Here is a 27,060-nt window from a genome sequence, read left to right on the forward strand (position 1 = left end):
TTACAGGTCGGAGCCATTCCTGTATTTAGTCGCTAGTCTATAGTATTAAAGAAACTATGCTAGTACGGGACTTTTGGCTAAATTCAAACACCTTTCTCTTAAATCATTCATGCAGCATTTTTCTTCAAGCATAAGGTATGTCGTAAAATCGATGATCACTGATGATCATTCTGTTCAAAAGCGGTGATAATATTTATATTTCGTATGATATTGAGAGGCGAAAAAAAGTTCACAGTCGATTTTGGATTATGCCTTTTCAAACCTGGTTTCGAAGCTTTTAAACCTGTTCATTTTAACCTGCGAAAACCTTCTGAAACAAACAAACGAACGGGAGAAAAAACAACTAACAAAAAAACCGTTATTTACTAGTTTCTAGTCATAGGATGGCGCATCAAGCTGAGTTTGCATAAGTCTCCATGAGGTGTTTCTAGGCATAGCCTTTCAACCTTTGCACCCAAAGATCAGTATGCATATTCTTCATAACGTTCTCTATGCATATCCTAAATAGGTGCTGACATTTCCATTACTCTCGTGACCTTTACTAATGTTTGATCCAGGGATGATACTGTTGGAATCGAGAAATTAGATGCTAGTTCCTTCTAGGATTTCAAAAGGTTGACACTGATAAATACCAGCTTTCTAAAAGTAGACAAGGTTGGCTTATAATCATTCTGAAGAGCGCCTTAGAAGTCCAGCTCTTACAACAAAAATAACGAGAATTTGGTGTTAGATCAAGACAACAGCCTCTGATAAGTCATGAGTATTCTCATAACTTGTTTATTGGATAGTGTATGGATATGTTAGGGAGAAACTACATGTTAATCACTTGTTGCAGTAGAAAGTTTCAAAGGTTCTATGCCTGTCATGTGCCTCGAATTTTAATATTTTGACGTGCATAGGTCAGGCACGTGCAAGACCGGATACGCATCATATTTGCACTTCGTTCCTTTACACAATGTCACTTCCGCTTTAGGACACGTTTTCATTTTGTCCATGTATGATTTCCGGTTTAAATAAACGCGGCATTTATTTCCGCTGTTTGCATCGCTCTTTGATCAACAAATAGGTTCCGTGCTACTGTGCCTCAGCAGTTCTGTAAAGATCACGAAGCGTAGCCGAGTGTGCCAATTGATGTTCTTACCACTTTGTGACGTCTTCTGTGATCTTTAGTAGTGCAGACCACGCAATATGGATTGTATTCGTCTTATACAAAAACAAAAAAGCAAAATGTTGTTTTATGGCGACGTCATCTAACTCCCTAATATAGATAAATAGATACAGCAATGTTCTGCGGCTTTTAACAGGTTACGTTGGCACCCATCTGGAACATTGATCCATATCGAATCTCTAAGTCTTTGCTGGGTCCTCCTTTTCCTGCTTACCGGGATGTCAGAATATTATTATTTTCCGTCACGTAGCAAAAGGTGGAAGTTATGCCAGACTGCCGTGCGGGAGGTCGAAAGTTCCAGCACCAGACCGAACCAACAATCATGATTTTAATAACTGAGGAGAATGTGCTGCCTTTTCTGTGACACGGTCAGACATTCTAGCTTTCATCTTTCGCACAGAGTGGAGAACATAGCTTCTGCTGGTGGTTTTTGTTCTTGTTTCCAAAAATTCCTAAATTGGGGCTACCTGCAAAATTCCCTTACAAGAAAATTGAATCGTAAACTGCTCAATGCTGTCTGACGTAAAGTGTTGTAGAGCATATTCATGTGGAAAATGGGTTATTTAAATGCATCATTGCCATTATTTCTAAGTTGCAATCGTCTTTAACTTTTACATACGCGCACGTGTGACCATCTCTGAAACGCTTGTTAACCTACGTAAATATATAACGTCGCTGTAAACTTCTTTCGACCGCGCCTGAGAGCTGTTGCTATTTAGTGATTTTAATCTCAACACATAAAACTTTCATTTAATATTTTATCTAGGATTTGTCATTTCGATACTGAGGTATTGTTCGTTTAAGTTTCGTTTGACCACGGTGTGAAATTAGAGAATTCTTGGTCAAATCTTTGTTAATTATGCCATAGGGTATGTCCTCGTGAGCTGAAGAAACCATACTCGTCACATATAATCCTTTACCACAGAAAATGTTTAAGATTATTTCACTTCCGTTCGCTATTTCAGATTTGAAGGACGCCCAGAGGCCACAATCTGGCGCTTCGTCCGCTGCTCGCTAAAGGTGAACAACGCGGCTGATGGGTAATCTTGTGGGTAGCTTATCCTAGTTTAGAATTGAATTTTTTTTTCTTAGCATATGATGTTACTTGGAAAATTCCCAAATTTGATCTCAAGACAAACAACTACCCGCTTTAGTACCTGCAACTGTCATCGGTTCGTCCGTGAGCAAAAAGAAGCAATTAGTGAGGACTAACAAGTCAAAGTTGGACATTAGGTAAGCTAAACGACCTTCTTAAACATAAAACTTTACATTTTGGTGCGATTTTTCTGTCAAAAATTTCGGTATCTGAGTAAAGTCTAATTTAATGAACGCTAAATGCGCAATTTCGAAAACTGCACTCGGGAAATGTGATGTTATTTTTAGGCTAAATGTTACGTAAAATGGCATTTTGGCGGTAGATAGAAGCCCTTAAGTTAACTCACTAAGGGTTTTCATTAAAGATATTTCACAAATCTTTCCATTTTCCGCATTTTTCCTGCATTTGGTATACTTTTGAAAATGGGCTTGTGTCATGCAATCAGAATTTTCTTGTAACATTTTAGCCATTTCAATACAAGCGCGGCAATATTTATTTTGGCTTTATTTTTTTCGCCAGTATTCTATCAATTCGTGAGATCACGATACTTTGGTGAGTGAGTATATTTGTGTGTTGTTTGATTGCATTTAAGTTTATTTTTGACACACTTTTGCCTTCTGTTTTCTGAATATTTCGAATGATGAATAAGTAAAATCACAAAGTCATCGTTTTCTTTCGTGCAATGCTCTAGGAGGTGGTCTTAATTGCATATCTTTTGTTCTCTTTCGAAGTCAAAACACGGGCGGAGACTGCAAGTTCATGCTTTTTATCTTTCCTACAAGCAATCCTGAAAACACAACTGTAGTTATAGCTTTCTTTCTCGTTTTGTTATGGAAAACAATGGATAAGCTGTTTACTTTTACACATGAAATTACACCGTTACCCTGAAGGAGAGCTTTCAAGATATTTTTCCAGCTTTCCTTAAAAATTCCCCTCGCAGTGTTTTTAATAAATTATGCCGCCTTAAAAAAAGTGTGTTTGCCTTTTCACGGCTTTGGTTTTTTTGTTTTGTTTCTTGAAACACCCTTTTTTTCACAGGGAAGTTAGTTCAATGTTTTCATGCAGGCTGTACGTTAAGTTTTTCCAGTCACGTAGTGATGCCAAGAGCGGTGTACATCGGAAGTTCGTAAACATCATTTTTCCTTGCTAAAACATTATTGTTCCTCATTTTGCCAAAACTCTACCGCGGTTGTCTTGAATCTATTGGCAAATATTGTCCTAAATCTTATTAATATTCAATGAACTTGTTTTGAATATTAATAAGAAAACCAGAAGGTAGAACTAATAGACTACCCGACGCGTAAGGGAGGTTTTCTAAATCGGGCGAGCGTAGATAACATTGCATGTTTTGTCATGATCATTAATTCTGAATTGTTGTTTCTTGTATGAAGGTCGTACCGTCGCCCGCTCTTTCGGAAGAATGGCCGATGAAAATGAGAATTCTGCTCCATCAGGTGAGATTTTTCAAAACTTTTAGCCTATAAGCATAGTATATCAGGCTTAGAGGTGTTAAAACTCGCCAAGCTTGTCGTAAACATATTGAACTTGCTCTGACAGATGTTTTGCTTCAACTTTCGCCCAGTTCAAGTTTGCGAACTTTAAGATAACAAACTTCCGTGGAATTAAACAAGAAGTTAAGTTTGCGGTTGGACAATCGCCTTTAAGGTGATTTTTTAACTTCTTCATTTTTGTTTTTGGGTTACTAAATACGATTTCGGATAACTGTGATAATTTAGTTAAACAGAGTGTGACATTTCATGAGGAAACAAATATTCGCCTTCAAGAGCTACCATATTTTAAATTCTTTTAAATGTACGTAACTTTTAACGACAAAGTTTCTAAAATTTGAATAGAGTTTTTACCGAATTTAATTTTACCTCAATCGTTCTTCATGGACATTTAAGACAAAGTTTTTCTCTTGGCAAAGTCGCTGAGAAAAAGTCATTTGAACATCGTGAAATTGACCCTTGTTAAAATTTATTGTTTTGCTTCAAAGATATTAGTTTAGTCACCTGAGATTTTAACTCATTTTGTTGATAACTTTATTTTGGTCTTTCTTGTGAACCGACTTAAACTAACGGCAAAATATAAAGGAACGAAGTTTTTATTGTTTGGAAAAAAATTACAAGTTAAATCCTAACATAGGAACTTGCGCGCATCGAAACTTGTATCAAAATTTTATTGGTTGATTGATTCTTTAATATATCTTGTGGCTAACGATTTTGTCATGGATTTGACTCGTTTCTCTGTTAAACGTTGGGGTCCCATGAGAAAATAATCAACATATTTTCTTAAGAAGTTTTCGTGCTTTTCGAAAGGTCTTGACATTTGTCACGCAATTGTATCACGCAATTTGGAGCGTTGAAGGGGTTCTAAAACACTCGGAAATTCCCTGCTGCTAGTAGTCTCCTATTATGTGACAACGAGGCGCCCAAACCCCGTTGCTTTCATATTTTAAAGCAAAATTATTTGCTTCACAAACTTTTATGATTTAAAAGTGCATACATCTGGTGAGGTCTTGACAAGTCATTTAATGTTTTCCCATTATTTATGCAATTTAAGTTTTTTTACACTCTTAACATTATTGCACGTACCAATGTGATCATATCCAATTGGTAAGGCAGGTTTTGAGATATAAGATATTCTTGAAAGAATATGTGAAATCCAAACGGTTGTGTCATACGAGTATTAATTAGATTCTGGTATGCCAAATTTTGACAAATTGAGCAAATATTGGACTATTGGAACTAACACAGGTTTAATGAAATGTAGCAGTGATGTTTAGTAAGAAACGGGTATTGTAAGCAAACATTGTTTTAAAACACTGCCAAAAATTGGGAAATTATGACATATGCAAACAGTGAAAATTGACTTTGCACAAGTCATTAAATAGTTTCCATTTCATCCGTTGTACTAGCTGTAACTTACTAAATGTTCTAACTTTATACTCCAAATTCGGTTTTAAGGTAACACAGCCTGTGTTAATGTAAAAGAGAGATAAGGAGATAGGTTGTGAGAAACATTCACTTTATCAAAATTATCATGTAAGGTGTTCACTTTGTTTCTGATGTGGATTAAATGTATCATGTTTTACCCTTTAACTTTTGGAAGTGATTAACAAGGTTGTTTCTCCCTATAATATCCATACATTATCCAGTAAACAGGTAATGAGAATACTCAAACTTATCAGGTGGATGAAATTGTTAGGAGGGGGTGGCGTGGCCGAGTGGTTAGGGTGCTAGACTTGTAATCCGGTGTCCCGGGTTCAAGTCCCCCACCCTGCCACTCACTGGATTTGTTCTCGGTTGCCCATAGTTCAACTCCTCGGCTGTGCTCTGTTAATAGCCCACTGGTTTGCCTCCTGCCAGTGGGGATTTTTAAGCACTTAGTAAGTTATACTTTGCTCAGCATATTAGCATGTATTGGTAGGGGCCTAATTAGCCTCAACAACCAAAGTTGAAATACAGTTACCTTTTGATCTAACCCCAAATTCTTGTAACCAATATACAAAGAAACATATAGCAGCTAGAGGGGAGAATTAACAAGTAGATCCCGGAAATTAAAGGGTTAAAGGAAGAAAATATTTTAGGTACAATGACTCTAATTAATGATAAAAATTTTTTTGCTTATAATTAGTTCAAGATTGCTGGAAGGCAATGCAGCATGGATCAAAGATGATCAAACTGGATGTCAGCAGGAAAGGCCATCAGAAGAAAACATTTGTTCTTGATAAAGAGATGAAAGAAATTAGATATGAGCCATCGAAGAAGAACTCACGGTGTAAGTTAAATTTTCTCATATTCATTATGGTTATAGTCTGTTACTTGGGGAGGGGGGTGATTTCTGATTTAAAATAACTGCATGTAGCTGTATTAACCTCTTTGTAAAGATATTTTGTTTTGAAAGTTATACACTTAAAACAAAAAATGTTTAGTACAATTACTATGTTTGATTGAATTTACATAGTTTGCAACATTCATTTTTGTAACATTCAAACAGTCTCTTTTCCATGCATTGCAAACCCACTTTTTCTTTTTCCTTGGCTCAAATTTTACTCAACTCTAGCTGCAATCTGTGTAAAAAATCACTCCAGTCATAGCCGTGACAGAAATTCACGCAATGGAATTAATCGCAGTGCCTTCAATTTTATGGGCCTGAAGAATTATCAGAATTATCTGGAATCAGAAATCAGAACATGATTTGGTTCTGCAATTTTATTACTTATGCCCTATGTCTTTTTTGAATGTTAGGGTCCTTCAATAGAATCTGGTAGGCATATGGGGTTATGTAACGTTACTAAGGGGTGGAGGAAGTCTTACCATAACATCTCATTAGCACATGGCAGATTGTTGCAATCTTATAAATCATCACTATTATTTGACAGAGTTAAGGGGGGGGGGCCTCCTAAATTTAGTGTCTGAGTTGGGTTTAGGGACTTGTCAGGTGTTTTTTTTTTTTATCATTTTTTCTTGATGAGGAGTGGATGGTGATGTGGGGGGGGGGCAGTTTCCACAGGCACCATTGATCCCCCTTCCTTTTGCTATTCTTTTGATGTAGTATAAGTACTTGCAGTTTTGAAAGACCTTCCAATACCTTTTATGGGTGTGATATTTTGAGGGCTATGGCTGAATATAACTCAGAGTACTTAATAAATTTCTTACATTCATATTTGGTTTTTTGTTATATGTTAGTTAAGATTGACAAAATGACAGAAATACAATTTGGAGACAGCGTTAAGGACCTTTTCCAAGGATTTTTGAAAAAGCACTCCCTCGACAAATGTATTTCCATTAAGTTTGGTAACAATGGGGGCAGTGCAGCCCTTAATGTGGTGGCTGAATCACGGGAAGTGGCAGACTTTTGGATAAGAGGACTTCAGAGGCTCATTGACAATAAAGGTAACCTTCTGCCTCAGAACAATTTTTAATAGCTTGCCTAGGCGTTCAGTTATTAAACAATGCGCGAGGTTTGGGTCGGGTTGCATAATCTTCTTCACGCGACTCAACCCAGTCCTCCCTTGTTTTCTCTCCGCCGTTACTCTCGCGCTGTTCACCATGCCCAGTTCATATTCTTGAGTGTTGAACTAGCCTGCTTGCAGGCGGTTGTTGGTGTTTTCAGGCGCGGGATTCAGCGCGGCAAATTTTCGGTCGCCATACTGGACGGGTGAAAGATTGGGGACGAGCGGCTACAAGTAAACGAGTGGCTAGTGGTAAACGAGTGGTCTGTCACTCATCCCAGATCTTCCAACCGTCCAATATGGCGACCGAATATCCCCGCTGAGTGTCACGCTTGGAAACACAAACTACCGCCTGAAAGCAGGCTACTGTTAAAAAAATTCTCCTTGCTAGTACCATAGGAAATGTATAGAGAACGGTATGGAGAATATAATTGCTGATGTTCGGGTGTAAAGGGCTGGTTGAAATTTTAAAGTCAAAAATTAGATTCAAATGTCTACTGCGTTACAGGGAGGATTTGAACTTGGCTCCACCGTTATGACAGAGAAATCAATGACTCTCCTTTAAGATTTGGACTTTCGCTGAAAACAATCGTGTTTTGTGAACTGGATTGTTCATTGATCTTTTTTTTTTTGTTTGTTTTCTTGCCTCAGGTAATCTCGAGAAAGAGGATAAGGAAAATCGTGATCAATATCCTTTCACGCTTTTATTAAATATTTTCCTTTCATCTGATTTGTCGTTGCGATTACTTTGGTCCTAATGATACAATACTCAATCGTGACTTAGTCTAGCGTATTTTCCCATGCTTTGTCTCGTTTGCATGTAGACACTTTGAATTCTTATTGGCTTTTTGGAATACGAACTTTAAGCGCGTTCTGATTGGGTGCTCATTTACATGTAGTTACTTTGAATTCTCATTGGCTCTTTGGAGTACGAACTTGCGCATATTCTTATTTGCTGTCTCGTCTACATGTAGTTACTTTGAATTCTTATTAGCTTATTGGAGTACGAACTTACGCATGGTCTGATTGGCTGTCGTGCTTACTTTGTCACCTGAATTTTTCCGCGCTTGATCACGTGTACAAGTAATTCCTTTGAATTCTTATTGGCTCAGTCTTTGGAATACGTATTTATGCGTTTTCTGATCGGCTGTCGTCATTATCGACACTCAAATGAAAAGCGTGTAGGACACATTCTAGATTGACATACGCAGAATTAATTATTTTGTGCCATTATCCGGTTTGATAGTCTTAGAAGGAACAAAATAGAAAAAAAATTTCTTTAACAAAACTTCACATGGCTCGTGGAAGCCTTTGAGAAATTCGACAAGAACAAAGATGGCTCTTTAGGTTTGAAAGAAGTCCAGAGACTTGTCGAAGCTTTGAACGTCAGCATGAGTCCAAGTCAAGTGAAAAAGAAATTTAAGGTAAGTCTTTTTCAAAATGTGTAGTTCTCAGTATTGCGTACAACATTTTGACCACTGTGATGGTGAATATCGTTGGCGATAGGGGTACAGACCACTCTGAACCACTGTCGACTTGTTTTTTAAATTTAACAAATGGTAAACACCACAGCGTGCACTATTTAACAAATGGTAAACACCACAGCGTACACTATTGAGTTATGGATGCACGCGGGAGGTTGCTAAGTACGAAAGAAGCGTAAGAGTCGCTCGAGGCGATAGCCGAGAGCGACTCTAGCCTCTTGAGTGCTTAGCAAACCTCCCAAGTGCATCCATAACTCAATAGTGTACGCTGTGGTGTTTACCATTTGTTTTATAACATAACATTGATACATTGTAGCTAAAGAGTTCCCTTTTATTTAACAAATCTTACGCGACCAGAAAAAACAAGCGCGCGCGGAAAAATAGTCTTTGCATTTGCTCACGTCAGCAGCGTACACCCATGGGTAAATGGGAGAAGCTGAATTGACCAATCAGAGCGCGCGCTTTACTTTGGTTATGTTATAAATCAAACTGGGAGATATTCAGTGCTCGATTTCCAGATCAAATTCTCAGAGCTCAATTCACAGGTGTTTTCCTTGCCCGTAGACGAAGCAAAACAATTTCTTTGGTAACTCTCCACTTTTTGGTCTATCTATTTGCTTAGGAACTGAACACAGATGGCGACGCAGCGCTTGATAAAGACGAGTTTGCCACTTTCTTCAAGTCAATATCTACAAGAAATGAAATTGTTAATCTTATGAAGGAGTATTCATCCAATGGAGCACACATGAGTGAAGATGATTTTCATAATTTTGTTACAACTGTACAGGGGGTAAGTTTTGATTACTTGTTATAAATTGAACCCTATGTCGATAAGGTAATCAGTATGTTTTGGTGTTGGTTTTCCGCTGTTACTCTCTTAAAGCCAGTGTGGCGATAGTCAATTAGTCAGTCCGTCTGGTCGTCAGTCCGTCAGTCCGTCCATCCGTCGATCAACCATTAGTGAATCACTCCATCAGTCAGTCCGACCGTCAGTCAGTACGTCTGTTCGTTAGTCCGTCAGTCAGTACGTCTGTTCGTCAGTCCATCAGTTCTTCTGTCCGTCAGTTCTTCTGTCCGTCAGTCCGTCCATCCGTCCATCAACCATTAGTCAGTCACTCCATCAGTCAGTCCGACCGTCAGTCAGTACGTCTGTTCGTTAGTCCGTCAGTCCGTCTGTCAGTACGTCTGTTCGTTAGTCCGTCAGTCAGTACGTCTGTTCGTTAGTCCGTCTGTCAGTACGTCTGTTCGTTAGTCCGTCAGTCCGTCTGTCAGTACGTCTTTTCGTTAGTCTGTCAGTCAGTACGTCTGTTCGTTAGTCCGTCAGTCAGTACGTCTGTCCGTCAGTCCGTCAGTCAGTACGTCTGTTCGTCAGTCCGTCAGTCAGTACGTCTGTTCGTCAGTCCGTCAGTCAATATATCTGTTTGTTAGTCCGTCAGTCAGTACGTCTGTTCGTTAGTCCGTCAGTCAGTACGTCTGTTCGTTAGTCCGTCAGTCAGTACGTCTGTTCGTTAGTCCGTCAGTCAATACGTCTGTTTGTTAGTCCGTCAGTCCGTCAGTCAGTACGACTGTTCGTTAGTCCGTCAGTCCGTCAGTCAGTACGTCTGTTCGTCAGTCCGTCAGTCAATACGTCTGTTTGTTAGTCCGTCAGTCAGTACGTCTGTTCGTTAGTCCGTCAGTCAGTACGTCTGTTCGTTAGTCCGTCAGTCCGTCAGTCAGTACGTCTGTTCGTTAGTCCGTCAGTCAGTACGTCTGTTCGTTAGTCCGTCAGTCCGTCAGTCAGTACGTCTGTTCGTTAGTCCGTCAGTCAGTCAGTCTGTCCGTCCGTCCGTCAGTCCGTTAGCTGGTCAGTCCGTCAGTCACTCAGTCTGTCAGCCAGCTAGTCAGTCAGTCAGTCAGTCCCTCAGTCAATCAATTACTCAGTCAGTCAATCATTTGGTCAGTGAGTCTTACGTTGATCAGTCAGCCAATAAGTTAGTCCATCCGTTAAACAGGTGTCAGTCAACAAGATATTCAAGTAGTTAATCGGCTTCAAGTCAATCATTCAGTCAAAATTGTCATTGACTTAGCCGAGTCTGTCAATTGTCAGTGACTAAGTCCAAGTAAGTCAATCTGTTGGTCAGTCAGTCAGTCAGTCAGCGAATCCGATTGCAGATAAAAGTCAATCAGCATCAGTTTGAACCGATAAAGGTATTTCAACTTCTTTTTTTCAGATGCCTAACGTCAGCAGAGAATACTGCTTGGAGATGATTTTGACTCATGAACCAACAGAGACGGGGAAGGAGAGACATGAATTAGGAATTGACGGTCAGTATTTACTCTGAAGTTGTTCTAATAATTAAACGGAAATTTCAATAACTCAGCTCGCGCTAGAGAGAGATGTTATTCGTCTTATCGCGAGCGCGAGACGAAGAAAATACTCTGAGTTTCCACGTGGAATCGAACCACAGACACTCTATGGCAATCCAGGCCAAGCTTCGTACCTGACACCCGTCCAGCATAATGCTAGGATCAACATTGTCGAAATCGTTATGCGCGGAAATAGAACAAGAGAGTCTGATTTTTTTAGCTCGGTTATGACATCGAGAAAGATGTGGCCTATGAGTAGGCTCTCGTTATTAGTTCTTTGGTACGAGAGAATCTTCGTCCGCAGGAAAAAAATATGGCTTCGAGCAACACGAGCCCGCGAGAAGTATTTTTCAAGGGGTCTAGCTATTAGTGCCAGACCCCCGGGCATACGTCTCCTCGCCTCGTGCCAAATCATCCCTTGGGCAGAGAAACGCGTCCTACATCGCTAATAATGAGTGCGCGCTCGCAATCTAAGAAAGGTACGACAAACGTTTCTTTCCCGGTTTTACTGATTGAACAAATTTTCGGGCGCAATCTACCAGGGTTGACAAAGTACCTCAAATCTCCTGAGGGGGACATCTTCGACCCCGCCCATGACGAAATTTACCAAGACATGACGCACCCGCTGACCCACTACTATATTGCCTCGTCCCACAACACTTATCTTCTACAAGATCAGCTCCGTGGTCCGTCTAGCGTGGATGCGTATATCAACGCTCTGAAGAAAGGTTGTCGTTGCGTGGAGTTGGATTGTTGGGATGGCGAGAACGGAGAGCCGATTGTTTACCATGGTCACACGCTCACCTCCAAGATTCTCTTCAAAGATGTGATCGAGGCTGTTAATAGATATGCGTTCGAGGTTTCAGAGTAAGTAGTTTTTTTTTCTTTTTGGAAACAAGTAAGGTTTTCTCTGGGGAGGGGAACAGTGATATAATGCAGCAGTCTATATAAGTATTTATATTTTCCACACTATTCTATTACATTTCCCATGGTAGTGATGAGGAGAATTGGTGTGACAATCAGGAGCTCATTATGTTAAAGTAGTGATCATCTTCTATATTCTCATGACCTTAACATTTGATTTAAGGGTGATACTGTAAGGAGAAATTAGATGCCAGTAACTCTTAGGAATTACAGGGTTAAACAAATATTTGTGATTCTTTGTTGTGTTCCTTGGAAAAACACTTCACTTTGACCGTGTCTGTCCCTACAAACTGTCATAGAGACATGAGGAAATGCCAAAGAGGTGGGAGGGGAGGTGATGAACTTGCAATGGACTATCCTCCTACTCAGGGAGGGGTAATAATACCCCTCGTTGCTTCATGGTACAGAAACCGGGATGAGCACCCGCCAAATGAGCCACTCAGTTCATATTCTGGCTCTATTACATCCTTGCAATCTGATTGGGTCTCATCGGTGCGATTTATTCACGAATCGCACCATTTTATGCTAGAAATTGTATCTATTTCCCAGCCAATGAGACAGCATTATCTAAACACAACAAGCCACTGAATTTTGCGATTTCAAAACAGATATGATAAAGTGGTGATTGAACTTCGAGTCGTGCAATTTTGGTCCGAAACCACAGTTGTGATTTCAAATCAAACTCATGCTGCGCGCTCGTTTTATTTGGAAATCACGCGTATGATTTCAGACCGAATTGCACTCGGCTCAATTACTATTATAAATTGCCTTGACCAGTTAGGAGTAATTTAACAGTCATTCTTTCTTTCTCCTTTTTACAGGTATCCAGTTATTCTCTCTTTGGAAAACCATTGCAATCTTTCAAATCAAAAGAAAATGGCTCAAATACTCGAAGAAATACTTGGTGGTATCCTTTGTATGAGTCGTCATAGAAATATTACTAGAATTTGAAGCGGCATGTGCTAAAACGAGATTATATCTCAAACGAGAAACTTACGTTGTAAATCTGGACGTTATTGGATGCATAAAAGAGAAAAAATTTACAGGAAAAAAACGAACAGGGAAATGAAGGAAAGAATTACGAACGAATGACTGAGAAAACTGAAGATCGAAAGCATATCAAAAGAAAACTACTAGCGTAGTGGAAGGATGGTTTGAAGGTACGGTTGAACTTCTTCACAACGGTCACCTTAATGACAGAAGAAAGTGGCCGTTTTGGAGAGGTGCCCGTTGTGGGGAGGTAGGGGTGTAATGTGTAGACAGCCCACTGGGACCGAAAAAGTGGCCGCTGTGGAGATGTGGCCATTGTAGAGTGGTGACCGTTATTGGACGGTCGACTGTATCTTTTAATTTGTTCAAGTTTTTATGATAACAGTTTCATTTTCATTAGAGTTTCATTCCTTGCTGAGTGTGTAAAAAAAAAACAGTGAATAGAAATTCTGAGGGAAGAAACCAGCTTGCGAATTCGCGTGATTGCATGAACTCCGGAACGGGCGAATGAACCAAGAAATAACCGTATATCGTAATTTAATTGGTAAGCTACATCCTACACACGTTTTGACTGGTTCTTAATTATGATCTATCGGAGGACAGACGCATGAATAGCGTCACCATTAACAACATTTTGGTTTTCTGATCCTATAAAAAAAGATAGATTCCATATTGCCACGCGTGGGTCTGTTTATTAATGGACCATAGGAGAAGCCAAAATGCGATAACAACATCTGTGACACACTTGGCTGCCCTTCGCGTGCCACTTTTTTGTTCCTACCGCATTTTGACGTCATTTGTGTTGTATTACCAAATAGACGCACGTCAACATGGAATCTCAGATAGACTCGCTGCGTTGCTTTAAGACATAGCTAGACATTACATTGATTTGATAGTTCAAAAAAGGTGAAGAGCTGGTTAGTTCCTTGACTAACTTGATAAACAGATTCCCTGTACAAAATTCCTGTAGCTACGGAGTTTGATACTTTTCCATCTCCAGATTTCTTCAAGAACAAAATTCTCATCAAGGTATTGGCATGTTGGCGTGTTGTTTACTACAGTAGTATTAAATATATTGTGACTAGCTGTTTTACGTCAAAAGGTCAAGTGTCCACAAAAATAACTGCAAGTTCCGCTGTAATCTTTTATGCTCACCGCTTAACCTATATTATTGCTGAATGTGGGCAGGAGAATTTTTTTTGTGGTTCGTACTGTCTTGTTCCTTTACGTTGTAGGTGTTGGGAGACCAGTCATTATACATCGCCTAAAGGGGGAGTTGACATGATTGTCAGGGGGGACCAGTCGTCCTCAACAGAGTATAAAGGGGGGGGGGGTGGGATTTGTATTATTGAGTGACCTGTCGTTATTTCTCGCCCGGGGGTTACATGATTTTCAGTGGGAACGGAGGGGGACCAGTCGTCCTCAACAGAGTATAAAGGAGGGGGGGGGGTGGGATTTGTATTATTGGGTGACCTGTCGTTATTTCTCGCCCGGGGGTTACATGATTTTCTGGGGGAACGGAGGGGGACCAGTCGTCCTCAACAGAGTATAAAGGGAGGGGGTGGGATTTGTATTATTGAGTGACCTGTCGTTATTTCTCGCCCGGGGGTTACATGATTTTCTGGGGGAACGGAGGGGGACCAGTCGTCCTCAACAGAGTATAAAGGAGGGGGGTGGGATTTGTGTTATTGAGTGACCTGTCGTTATTTATCGCCCGGGAGTTACATGATTTTCTGGGGGAACGGAGGGGGACCAGTCGTCCTCAACAGAGTATAAAGGAGGGGGGGATGGGACTTGTATGTATTGAGTGACCTGTCGTTATTCCTCGCCGGGGGGTTACATGATTTTCTGGGGGAACGGAGGGGGATCATTCGTCGCCAACAGAGTATTAATAGGTGAGGGGGTACTTGCATGTGTTAAGAGACCTGCCATTATTTCTCGCCGGGGGGTTACATGATTTTCTGGGGGAACGGAGGGGGATCATTCGTCGCCAACAGAGTATTAGTAGGTGAGGGGGTACTTGCATGTGTTAAGAGACCTGCCATTATTTATCGCCGGGGGGTAACATGATTTTCTGGGGGAACGGAGGGGAATCATTCGTCACCAACAGAGTATTAATGGGTGAGGGGGACTTGTGAGTGTTGAGAGACCTGCCATTTTTTATCGCTGGGGGGGGGTTACATGATTTTCAGGGGGAACGGAGGGGAATCGTTCTTCGCCAACAGAGTATAACGAGTGACTTGCATGTATTAAGAGATAAGTCAAAATTTATCACCCAGGGGAATTACATGACTTTCTGGGGGAACAGAGGGGGATCGTTCGTCGCCAACATAGTATAAAGGGGGGGGGGTAATACAAGAAATTGACTGCCGATGAGGATGGGGGTATTGTAAGAATTCTTTTCTGGGGAAACGGAGGGGGATGATTCGTCGCCAACAGAGTATAAATGGGGAGGGGGAACTGTAGAAAATTGACTGCCAATTAATTGCCGATAAAGGTGGGGGTATCTTAGGAATGTTATGGAGACCTATGGGAGGATCAGGAAAGTTTTATCATGACACAACTTCCCCCCACCTCCCCAACCCGGTGATAAATGATGGCTGGACCCTAAAGGATTATACTTTCTTCCCATCGTGTTTCTCGCAGGGTAAGAAATTAAAACTAGAGCAAGAGACAGTTGATGACGAAGAGGGTGACGTCACAGATGAAGATGAAGCAGCTGATATCGATCAAGAGGCAGCAGCGGTTGCAATAGCAAAAGAAAATGCGGGCGCGGAAGCGGGTTCGAGCGCAGGCGCAGAAGGACCCTCCTCTACCCCTGTTACTCCTCCAGTTAAAAAGAAAGAAAAGAAATCGAAAAAGGCACGTTACTATGTTTTTTTATTATTATAAGTTTAGCAATCGAGATAAAAGAACCAAAGAACCCCTAGTCCCGCTTTGAAAACGTCTGTTAAAATCAATTAATTTTTCACGAACTTCAAGGAAACAGTTTTAAAGTAACGCTATCTACGAACAGAATTGACCCTTTCGCTCCCAAGATCTCATTATTACTTCTCCTTACTGTCTGCCATACAATACTATTTTATTTTGAAGAAATTGGCGTTGGATCAACTGATTATCCTCCAACTGACCTTTTATCTTTATTCTCATCTCTTGTCTGCTTGATATTGTATCAATATTGAAATTTTGAGTTTCTTTTGGCGCAGTATGGATAAGATTTTGCACCTTTAGTAGGTTACCCACCCCTCCCCTAGTTCCCCCTGTTTTCCCCAGGTTTCCCCAAATTTTGAGTTTCTGTTGACATAGAAGGTTAGTAGGTTACACTTTTCTCCCTAAGTCTCCGTTTTTTCCAGGTTTCCCCCAACGTTCTTTGTTATCTTTCCACAGGAACTATTCGTTAAAATTGTAATACTTATAGGTTGAATATCTAGGGTTTAAAAGTTTTTCCGAAGTAACATTCAAGCAGGTGTAGTTTTGATGGCTTCCCTGACTTGATGACTTGATCGATACTTGGCGGAATTAAGAGGAAACTTTCTTTGTAAATCTTTAAAAGGTATCCTTAAATTTTAAACTTAACCCCTTGTGACTAAACTCGTGAATATAGTTTTAAATAGTTCTTTGAGAAATCTCTACTTTTGTCGTTCTCTGTTCCATGTATTTACCAGGAAAGCATTCGTAGATCTTTTCGTTCCGTTGGTAAAGTGGTCCGCAGTGCTGCTAAATTTAAAGACGAAACAGATGTAAGTAAAGGCTAAAATTTCATGCCGATAATGATAAACTTCATTAATTTCAAGTTAGAGCGTTCTTTTCACATTGAGTGTTGGAACAAAATAATGGTCTGAGCTCTTTGAAAAAGAGGGTGGAAATCTAAAATCGCGCTATGCGACAAGAACTACGCTTAGATTTACTTGCTGGAGTTGATTTTCCTGGCTCTTAGTTAAGTAAAAGTAAAAAATTGAAGTCAAAGCGCCTACATTAAGTTTTGTCTCTGGAAAAACGCTCTAGCTTTGTAAAACTTTAAATTGAACTCAAATAAGAATGATTAAAGGAAGAACGTTTTATGCATCTTTCTGTCTTTTTTTTTTAAGCATTAGCCTCTTCCAGGCGCTCAGTTAAAGTAAAACGAGGCGCAGTAGTAGCGGAGGAGTGAAAAAAAAAAAAAACCAGGAAAGTTTGGGTCTTTTCGCGACCTGACCCATGCCTCTCTCTCTCTCTCTCTGTCTCTCTCTCTCTCCATGCCTCTCTCTCTCTCTCTCTGTCTCTCTCTCTCTCCATGCCTCTCTCTCTCTCTCTCTGTCTCTCTCTCTCTCCATGCCTCTCTCTCTCTCTCTCTGTCTCTCTCTCTCTCCATGCCTCTCCTGTCTCTCTCTCTCTCTCTCTCTCTCTCTCTCTCTCTCTGTCTCTCTCTCTCTCTGTCTCTCTCTCTTTGAATCAGATGTTACCAGCGCCGTTTACGCTCGTTTTACTGACTGAACGCAAGGAACATGCTATCAAAGCATGTGATTTTATTGTAAAATTTTCGTAATGGTAACATTTTAAAACCTCACTGCGAGGAATCATTAACCTCAGTAGCATAAAATAATGACAAAACCAAGTTCTTCTCTCTTCTTTAACGTTCTTAATTCTGTCTAATAGTTCTTGACTTTCAGTATAAATGATTCAACCATGAATAAACAAGACTCGCAGATATAAGCAGGCATTAGATTTAGACGACCATCTTAACCGCATGAAGTCTGTGAAATGTAAACTGCATGTCAGCTGGAAAGTGTAGTTATGTTTCGCCAGGCTTAAAATAGCTTTGGTTGGTTGTAGTATCCCCTAAAGTGAAAGTGAGTTGTTGAGTTCTAACACTAACAAAATACAGTAAACCAATTCATTATACAGACGTTTTAAGAAAGAATGTACATTATCATTTAGAATATTGTTAATTCTAGGAAAAATTTAAACGTAGTTTTGCACTTTTCACGTCAGCTATCGTATTCTGATTCTGGTGAAGAAAGTTTCCATGGTTACATGTTTATGTATACTCCCGCCCGCTTCACGAGAGAGATCAGCGACCATATGGAATCATTTTTAGGTTTTGTGAGTAGGAACAGATGCATTCAGGCCATGATTTCTCAATTTCGACTACAAAAGGTTTACCAGAAGAGAAGGAAACCGGAGGGGGATCATTCGTCTTTAACAGAGTTTATCGGGGGTGGGGGTGGGATGCTATAGAAAATTGACTACCATTGACGAGGGAATATTCAGAAAACTACAGAACCTCATGGAGGGATTAGCTAAATCGTATTGTGACACAACCAAAATACTTTGAACCCCCTCTACCCGGCTAAAAATAACGGCTTGTCCCCCAAAAGGTATTTTTATAAGCAACCAATTACTCTACTTGTGCTTTACTTAAGATGATGACGGAATTTATCGAAGTAATCGTCATAGTTTGAAAAGTATCAACCCCGAGCAGTTCCGTTTTTGCAAGGTTACTCCTTTACGATATAACTTACGGAAGCAATTTGGTTACACCTTATTGATAACTCTGTTCCACAGGATGAAAAATGCGGTAAGAAAAAGAAGAAGCAGACGCTGGCCAAAGAGCTCTCTCGCTGTGTAAACTATGTGTCTAGCGTGGGATTCAAGGGTTTTGAACACGCCAAACAAAACAGTAAGCATTTTAGAGCCATTTTCAGTTGTGTCGAAGCTAATCTGAGATTACAGTGGCTTTCCTCTTCTTCGCTCTGTGATTGGTCTAAGAAACTCACGCCACTCCCTCAACCAATTAGATGCAAAACTAAAACCAAACAAGTTTTGGCCACTCGCGTTTTCCCGCGCTTTTAGTATTTTGCTTGGTTTTAGTTTGAGTTCTGATTGGATCTTTAAACGATATTCTTTTCTTCTGATTGGTCGTTGTGATAACTTTGATTTAGTTTACTGCCAATCAGATTACCTCTCTTCTGTTAGGGAGGGAGGTAACCGATCAGGATCGGTTAGCTTGTTTCTTTTGAAAAGCGCGGAAATTTTTACAACACGTGACATTATTAAAAAAAGTAATAACAAGCACAGGAAACATGGGTTCGAATCGCGTCACAACGTTAATTTTTCAGGCTTCTTTCCTACAATATCTTTAATTGTAGTTAACCTGCAAGGGGAGGATCATTTCTGTATTTGGACGTAGATTTTTCTCTGTTCAACACTCATGGCGTTTGAATAACATCTTCCTTCTTCTCTTTCCCTTTCCAAACAGGCAAGTTTTACCAGATGTCTTCTTTTGTGGAATCCAAAATGCTCAACTTAGTGAACACTCAAGGAGCTGAGTTTGTTGAATACAACAAGAGACAGCTCAGCAGAATATACCCAGCTGGAGGGAGAGTGGACTCAAGTAACTACAACCCTCAACAGGCCTGGAACGCAGGGTGTCAGATAGGTATGTTAACTCTTCCACTACCCTTCCGAGATCTAATAATCAATTCTCCCCTCTGTCTGCCCAACATTTCTTATAATTTTAGCTCTGAGAATTTGATTTTAGTATCCGCTGGTTGATGTAGCTTTTTCTTCTTACCACCTTCTTCCGTGAAAGTATAGTGATACGCGAGAGAAATTCCTTTTCGGTCAACCCCAGGAGTCACAATGTTAACCTCTACCTATTCGGTACACAGCGCAGCTTTGATTGATTGTTTTGATAGAGTCGTTTGCCATGTCTTCTTGGGTGTAGCTTAAAGGGGTAGGGAGGGACTGAGAGATCGTTGAAATCCGACGAGAGGTTAAGGTCGACTTTGTCTGATTCGTTGCGGTTATTTAACCTTGTTTATCAATTTCATGTGGACAACAGGCTAATTATTAAATTTTCCTGCGCCCCACAACAGTTTCTTTAACCTCCTAGCTTTGAATTCTACCAGCGGGTTTAATTTTTTTTTCCTTTTTGACACCAGTTGCGTTAAACTACCAAACGGATTCTGAACCCATGCACTTGAACCAAGGAAAATTTAGGACAAATGGAAGAGCAGGCTACATTCTGAAGCCTAAAGTTCTAAGAGACTGTAAGTATTTCTATGCTCATTTAGAACCTCTAGTAACCTCACATTAACCTTTCGTTCTTCCTTTAACTCTCTATTACGGCACATTTTCCTCACGATTACTTGAGTGGAGATCCTTTTGCTAAGCAGGCCAGTCAAACTTCGCTCGAGGGGCGAAAGAAATACCTGTCACCCCAGTTTGATATATTATGCGAACGTTTCACGTGTAAGAAACCTTTGCTTTCATCAATCTTCTTTGCGATGCCAAACAGCTCTGTTTGCTGCTGCAGCGCACACCTCACGCCAGGTTTTCCATCCACCTTTTTCTCTCCTTTCTTTTTGTTCTCTTTCATGTTTTCCTAAGTCTACCCCATCCCCAGAGTCCTTTTGGAGTACACCTGCTAGGTTAATTTCAAGTTATTGTTCTGTGATTGGTCCAGAAATTTCGCGCCAATTTCGTTCCCAGTACCCTTCTGGTGTACACTGGTGAGGCAAATACAGCGTAATTGTTCAAAGAAGTTGCCTTCCATGACGTACTCCAACGTGATTTTTCTCTAAAACCTTTCTCCTCTTTTTTTGTTGTAGCTTCGTTAAAGTTGAATCCTCTCACTAAGGCGGAAATTCCCGGTGTGGATAAGGTTACATTATCTATTACGGTAATGTAGTCACTTACAATTCTATGCTGTTCTCTTTACGTTAAGATTTTAGCTGGCAGCTCAGAGCCATTCTCAGTTAAGTGTCGACAGTAATCCGGGATTTCCTTGGGTTTCTTGTAATTCGCTCTGATTGGTTTAAAAATTCTGGACCTCCTTCTCAACCAATTAAATGCAACTAAAACCGATCGCGACGTGGTCACCCGCGTTTTCTCGCGTTTTCCCGCCTTGAACTTTCATTGGCTTCATTTGGTAATTATTTAAGTTTTGATATGGTCAAAGAGATTACAGTGCTTGGGTTAACGACAATCAATTGAAAAACTTTCTACAGGAAATGGTTTATGGTACTTACCTTTTTACTTCTTTGCACACATGTACAGTTGTGTCCATTTGAGAAAATCCGTTCCAATCTGGACAGTCAAATTGTTCAAACCTCGGCTAGTCAGTTAAGATACATGCATATAAAAAAATGTTTCCCCGTTCATTGATATCTATCTGTAGTTTTCAAAACTTACGGAGTACTGAGTTCCATCTTTTACAGCACTTTATTTTGGGGTTTTCATCAATTAATCTTGAAAAAGTTTTGGAAGATTGTATTCATGTTTATGTGCATTTTTCCAGGTAATTTCCGGTCAACAACTTCCAAAGCCAGCTAAAGAAGGAGAAAAAGGAGAGGTATGTTTAAGTGAATAACTATCTGTATACTGTCCACGTTTACGTTTAGAGGTCATTGTCTCAACTTCTATAAATATGTTAAATGCAAACGTTTTTAGAAGCAAACAGCAGCAGCAAGTTTAGAGTTCCTGTGCCTGGCGTTTTCGTTCGCCCATTCGTTCCTACTCCCTCCTCTCTTGTTCATCATTTCACCTGCTCCAAGCTTTCTCGTATCTTTCCAATCCAATATGGCGACTTCATTGTTCGATTGAAATATTGAACGCTCGCTATCAGAAAATAAGCCGGCCATGGAGTCCAAGTGGATTTCGATGGTATTGCATCTCTTTTTTTTTTTCCTTTGCAGATAATTGATCCTTATGTAAAACTCGACTTTCATGGCATACAAGCCGACACAGCGTCTTTCAAGACGAAAGTTGTCAAAGACAATGGTAATAAGCAATTGTTGTCGACTTTGTTAGATAATTACGATTTTATAACGCGTTCGCTGATAGGTAGGGATAAGAAATATTTCGCGCGCTCTGATAGGGTGATTGAGTCGCACAATTAGATACTCTTCAACACTACTAGTCATCCTACCCCTACCCCACCCTCCCTGTCCACCGCCTATGGTCCATTCCAGTCCCAGTATACCTCGGGCGATCACTTATACGATCGATTGTTGTTCCTCCAGGGTTCATACCATTTACAAACATTAAGACTTTCTTGTGTTTTTTTGTAGGTTTTAATCCTGTGTGGAATGAGAAGTTTGAAAAGGTTTTGCTGATGCCGGAGCTGGCCATGATTCGATTTGCAGTATTCGACGAAGATGTTGGAATTGTAGACGATTTTATTGGCCAATTCTCAATTCCCTTCACCAGTTTAAGACCAGGTATTTGTCTCAGATGAAATGACCGCTCATTTTATTTTCGCTGCGGCTTGTCACTTAAGTGTGTTCTACCCCCCCCCCCCCAAAGCCAATTGCTTTAGTGGCTTTTAACCCCCTTTCTATTAAATAACGCGAAAATTTTGAAATCACTTGCCTCAGGTGATGCCTGATGAGCCGTTTGAGAGTTTTCCCAATTATCTGTAAGTTTCACCCCATTACAAGTCCAGCGGTTGGGGTGTCTCAGTGTCCTATTGTGTGTCAGTGTCCTATTGTGTCCTATTGTGGTGTCTCAGTGTCCTATTCAATTTAAAATTACTTACAATGGCCACGTTTCAATACAAGAAAAGGTTCGAGGTGGGGACATTAATGTAATAAATGTGCAGATGTTTCAGCACTTTACCGGAATCATGGTCAATCTCTCAATTTTCTGCCTGCTTTGTAACTTTTTAATAGAACACCACGTAAATCGACGTGATACCCCTAAATCTAATCATAGATAAGATTATTTGATTGGCATGTGCCTGTAACGTTTCATACAGATAATTTTCTTAAATTCAGGTTACCGGCATATTCATTTGTTGAGTAACAAAGGTGTATCTCTGGGCTACGCTACTATCTTCGTACACATTGAGATCAACGGCCCAGAATCCAACAGCAATTCGTCTTCACACATGGTAAGGTATTCTTATTGTTCTTTGTAACAGCAGTTTTGATTTGCGTGTCAAAATTAATTCCGCTTTGCTTTGGTTTCGCTCTACTTTACAATGATTGGTCAGAAAAAATATCGCACGCTTTTTCCGTATGATATCCATACATTATCTACTAAACAAGTCATAGGAATAATCAAACTTATCAGGTAGAAGTTGTTATCCTGATCTAACACTAAATTCTCATAACTAATTTACAAGGAAATATGTAGCAGGTCGAGGGGAGAATTAACAATGAGATCTTGGGAGTGGAAGGGTTAAATACTTCAACTTCCCCGGAAACGCCCTTGTCATAAGACCTCGATTTCATTTGAAATTATTACAACTTGCCAAGGGAGAAGTGTGCGGTTGGTTGTAATAATATTCCTGTGATATGCAGAAGAGTAAAGCCTTTTTCCTCATCAATCTTCACGTACGTATTCTCCATTGACACAAAGGATTTTATGAGGAAACATAATAGAAACGCCGTGAAACAGCCCTAGAGAAGAATACTTCTGAAAGGACGCAAACAGCAGTTTGTTGGTTTAAAACCGAGTGTGGCTAATCGAAGAATTTAGAGATCTCTTCGCTATCTACCTTCCCTCGTTTCGTGAACGCACTGAATTACTGGTAACGAGCATGAAGTACTAAGGTCTCTTTGCTCTCTATTCTTTCCACCATTGTACGAATAAGAGTGACCCTGGAAAAAAGATAGCCTGCAGTGCCAGCATATTTTGGGCGCACGAGTGCACATTTTCGTATTAGGCCGCTATCTTAGATTTGGTAACTGTGGAGGATTGGGGCGAGGAAATATTTGCCGAGGGAGTAGGTGTTAAGTGGAAAAATGGGCAACGGGGAGAGGGAGGGAAAGGAAAAATACGCCTGCCCGCAAAGCCTGTGATTTCGCAAAACGCCCCCTAATTAGCAGCCCTTGACCGCCTTTCCGGAAATGCGCAAGCAGCCAATGAACATCGATTTTTGCTTTTACCGGATGGAAGCCAAAAATGTACTTCCGACAAAAACATTGACACACGTGTATTTGTCAACTTCGTGCGAAACAGAATCGATCGAGCAAGCGAGTATGTAAGTGAAGTTATGTCGGAAAGACGTCCTAACGACAGCTGTAGGATTTGCCAAAGCTCTTTTAAAGTGAAATTTGGAAATATGCCCGGAAAACAAGTGTACTTGTCCTCGGAAAACCCTTTTAGACCATCGCAGAGGAAGGACAGCCTCGGAGTTGTTTTAGCAGAGGTTTGTAGTCGTGTCGGATTAGTATTGTTGCACGATCCTGCAACATATTCTGATCGCGTTTGCAACCCGTGTGGTCGAAAAATTCGTAGTCTTGGCCAGTTGTTCGAGTTTGTCAAAGTGGGCACGACTCCAAAGGTAAACTCCGTTTCTAAAAGCACGCATTTTTTCCTTCCTGTCCCTTTTCCCCCGTTGCCCATTTTTCCACTTAACACCAACTCCCTCGGCAAATATTTCCTCGCCCCAATCCTCCACAGTTACTAAATCTAAGATGGCGGCCTAATACGAAAATGTGCACTCGTGCGCCCAAAGTACGCCGGCACTGCAGGCTAGGAAAAAAGGTTGAAACCTCAGGAATAAGATAGAGATTCTCGTTCTCCCCTTTGCACTGTTCGTTTTTGTCGTGCTTCGTTTCTTTTCTTCCATTAGAGAGACTAATGGATACCAGCTATTCCAACTTTTCTCCCACCATCTTCCCGATGCATAGCTCTCGTTCTCCGCATTTTTGTTGCTACCCTTTTGATGGTCATGTAGTGCTCTTTCCTGTTATTTTAAAGCTGGTGTTGCGTGATGTGAATTTGTCAAGTTCACGTCAGTATATGACTTTTCAAGCTCGTGATTCACAACCTGTTTGAATTTTCACCATCCCTGGTCCCTGTTCTCTGTTGGCTTGATAGTGGCTCGTTTTTTTCATTACTATAGCTCATGAACTGAAAGTAATTTGCACGTCACAAAACAACTCAATACCGCTTAGTGACAGACAGACAGTGGAGAGTTAGTCGAACATCTTAATAATTCAAACTCTCTGTATAATATTTCAGGAGACGGCTTCACCGACGATTTCTAAGTTCTAGATGATGGTCATTCATTTCGCGATTTCTCCATCTTCTCCGCTGACTCGTCCCCAGTCTTCTATCTACCTTTAGACATTGCCGAGATGTGCGCGCAGGAAAGATGGTAGTGCTAGTCTCCCGCGAAAAAAACCCAGGCGACTAGGGGCAAATTAGCCTTTCCTGCTTTCTGCTTCCGGGATCTTTGGTCAACTTAGATTAATAGGGTGGCAAGTTGTTAACGTTTATCATATGAGCGGATCACTTTTCAGTAGACTGTCGCGAAACCAGAACCATAATATTTACAAGCGCCAATCAGGGCTTTTTTAAGGAACCAATGAGAGCTTATAATAAAAAAAAGAGGTCTGCGAACGGTCTGAAGCGCGGGAAAACGCGACTGGCTAAGTCACTTCTGATTGGTTTAGAAAGTGGCGCGAAATGTGCTATGCCTTCCCGGCGTACTCTTGACACTTGGTTGAAAACTGTCCGAGAAACGTCTTATTTGTTTGGTTAGTAGTTTTGTTAAAAAAAAAAAAAAAAGAGTACATGTTAAATTAATGGGATGTAAGAGCAATAGGAATGCTTCTTTTAGTCAGGAGTCACATATTACCGGTGGTAATGCCCATCTGAAAAAAATAGGAGATAAATTCTTATCAGGGAATTGAATTTCAAAATAAATTTTTAATTCGTTCAAATGATATTAAGTGATTAATTTAATTGTAATTTAAGTACGACCAAAAGAAGTTATTTCGCAATAGTATATTTAAGGTAAACTTAAAGAAATGTTTCTTATAATATAGCTATGATATTTAAGCTAGCACTTTCATTTAGAAATCTCATCCCTTTGGGTTTTGATATAAGGGTGTTATTTCTGAATTGTTTTGAAGGGGAAAGAATCTGAAATGCGTTATGATTCGTTGTTGGTCGGAACCGTATTTTTATCGGGAAATAGAAGCCTTAGAAGGAGCAAAGGAGATTATTCAGTTAAGGGCGTGTGTTTGTTTGTGTTGGAATGTGACGGGGGGGGAGGGTGGGTGGCAACCTCGTTCCCAGGGCTTTTCCCGTTTTGAATATTTTGGCGGGCGGACATTTTTCCCACCCGCCAAAATATTAAAAAAGGAAAAGCCCTGGGAACGAGGTTGAGTGGGTGGGTGCTACAGTAACGTTTGACTTACATTTGAAGGCTTACTAGTGTAGAGAATGATAATCAATTTTTCTTAAGAAGGCACTTGAGGGAGTTCTTCAACGGCGACTTGTGGGCATTTAGGGAGCATTCAAGGTTGTTTTAATGTAGTTGGTTTTTCTCTTTTTTAAAGGGCGGCATATACCCTATAGGAATTTCCCCTCCCCCCTGCAGTTGTCAATTAGTCTTGTATCCAAACTTTTCACGGTCAAGCAGTCGTAAGCTCAGTCATGGTTACTCGGTTGAATCTGGGTACGAGTTAGCTCTTAATTACCAGTTATCCTAGTGTATCGTTAATGTAGAGTCTTGTTTTAAGATAACAGCAATGTTTTGCTTGCTCTGACGTGAACACAAAAATATTATAAATTGTTATCGATGATCACTTATCTCTTATTTATGTGGGAATTATCATTTTCCTCTGGTATCATAAGTTATTTACTCCTTGCTGGGCGCAAGAAAATGCGCTCCCCTGTTTCTATGGGATAGCTATTTAAAGCACATTTTTTTATCCCCGTGTGAAAGTTCAATTTTATCAGCTATCACTGTAGATATTAAGCTATTGACGTTTGGATTTAATTTGGTGAAAATAAAGTTTCTTCAATTAATTGTGCTACCTCTTTGTTTACCTTTCCTTCTATTACCTCTATTTATTAATAGAAAATATTAGAGAAAGGCGTTGGTAAAGAGAAAAATCTTCACTTCAAGAAACAAGGGCACTTAAAGGCCAAAACGGGCAAAAATGTGAGGTCCGTACTCCTTTTTTGACACGTCCGTACCCGACTTTTCTGCCGTGTAAACGGCCTTTTAGTCACATATAGGGCCGACAAAAGCTCCTTGTGCATGAAAAAAGGGGTGTTGAATTTTGCCTGATTTTGGACATGCTAACATTGATGTTTGTACACAGAGTGTGAGCGTGAAATAAAGGAGGAAATCACAAAAAAGGATGTG

The 27,060-nt window shown here is 40.3% G+C and overlaps 1 protein-coding gene across 2 annotated transcripts; it reads left to right on the forward strand.

Annotated features, from left to right (window-relative positions):
* Positions 1-26,717, forward strand: LOC111334140 (1-phosphatidylinositol 4,5-bisphosphate phosphodiesterase delta-4). Of its 2 annotated transcripts, XM_088739315.1 has the most exons (25): positions 1-135; positions 2,134-2,188; positions 2,261-2,401; positions 2,784-2,816; positions 3,656-3,718; positions 5,901-6,044; positions 6,956-7,162; positions 7,873-7,909; positions 8,516-8,645; positions 9,328-9,495; positions 10,916-11,009; positions 11,594-11,918; positions 12,797-12,882; positions 13,912-13,994; positions 15,612-15,827; positions 16,631-16,705; positions 18,510-18,624; positions 19,204-19,383; positions 19,889-19,996; positions 20,558-20,628; positions 21,247-21,300; positions 21,644-21,728; positions 22,019-22,168; positions 22,724-22,839; positions 24,921-26,717. In XM_088739315.1, exons 5-25 carry the CDS (start codon positions 3,685-3,687, stop codon positions 24,951-24,953), a joined length of 2,511 nt encoding a protein of 836 aa, XP_088595441.1. In that variant the 5' UTR covers positions 1-135; positions 2,134-2,188; positions 2,261-2,401; positions 2,784-2,816; positions 3,656-3,684; the 3' UTR covers positions 24,954-26,717. The 2 variants fall into 2 exon arrangements, with proteins under 2 accessions (XP_088595441.1, XP_088595440.1); XM_088739314.1 differs by lacking the exons at positions 1-135; positions 2,134-2,188; positions 2,261-2,401; ... (3 more) ...; positions 6,956-7,162; positions 7,873-7,909 and adding an exon at positions 17,937-18,047 and having other exon boundaries at positions 8,497-8,645.
* Positions 26,718-27,060: the final 343 nt, after the last annotated feature.

The sequence above is a fragment of the Stylophora pistillata genome, chromosome 11 (genome assembly GCF_964205215.1).
Source record: "Stylophora pistillata chromosome 11, jaStyPist1.2, whole genome shotgun sequence".
Lineage (NCBI taxonomy): Eukaryota > Metazoa > Cnidaria > Anthozoa > Scleractinia > Pocilloporidae > Stylophora > Stylophora pistillata.

What these genes read in the sequence shown, in the direction of transcription:
- LOC111334140 (XM_088739315.1), top strand. Translation starts at nt 3,685, where the DNA reads ATGGCCGATGAAAATGAGAATTCTGCTCCATCAG. An exon ending in GAAAGTTGTCAAAGACAATG is followed by an intron (nt 21,729 to 22,018) that starts GTAATAAGCAAT and finishes GTTTTTTTGTAG; the next exon opens with GTTTTAATCCTGTGTGGAAT. An exon ending in GCAATTCGTCTTCACACATG is followed by an intron (nt 22,840 to 24,920) that starts GTAAGGTATTCT and finishes ATAATATTTCAG; the next exon opens with GAGACGGCTTCACCGACGAT.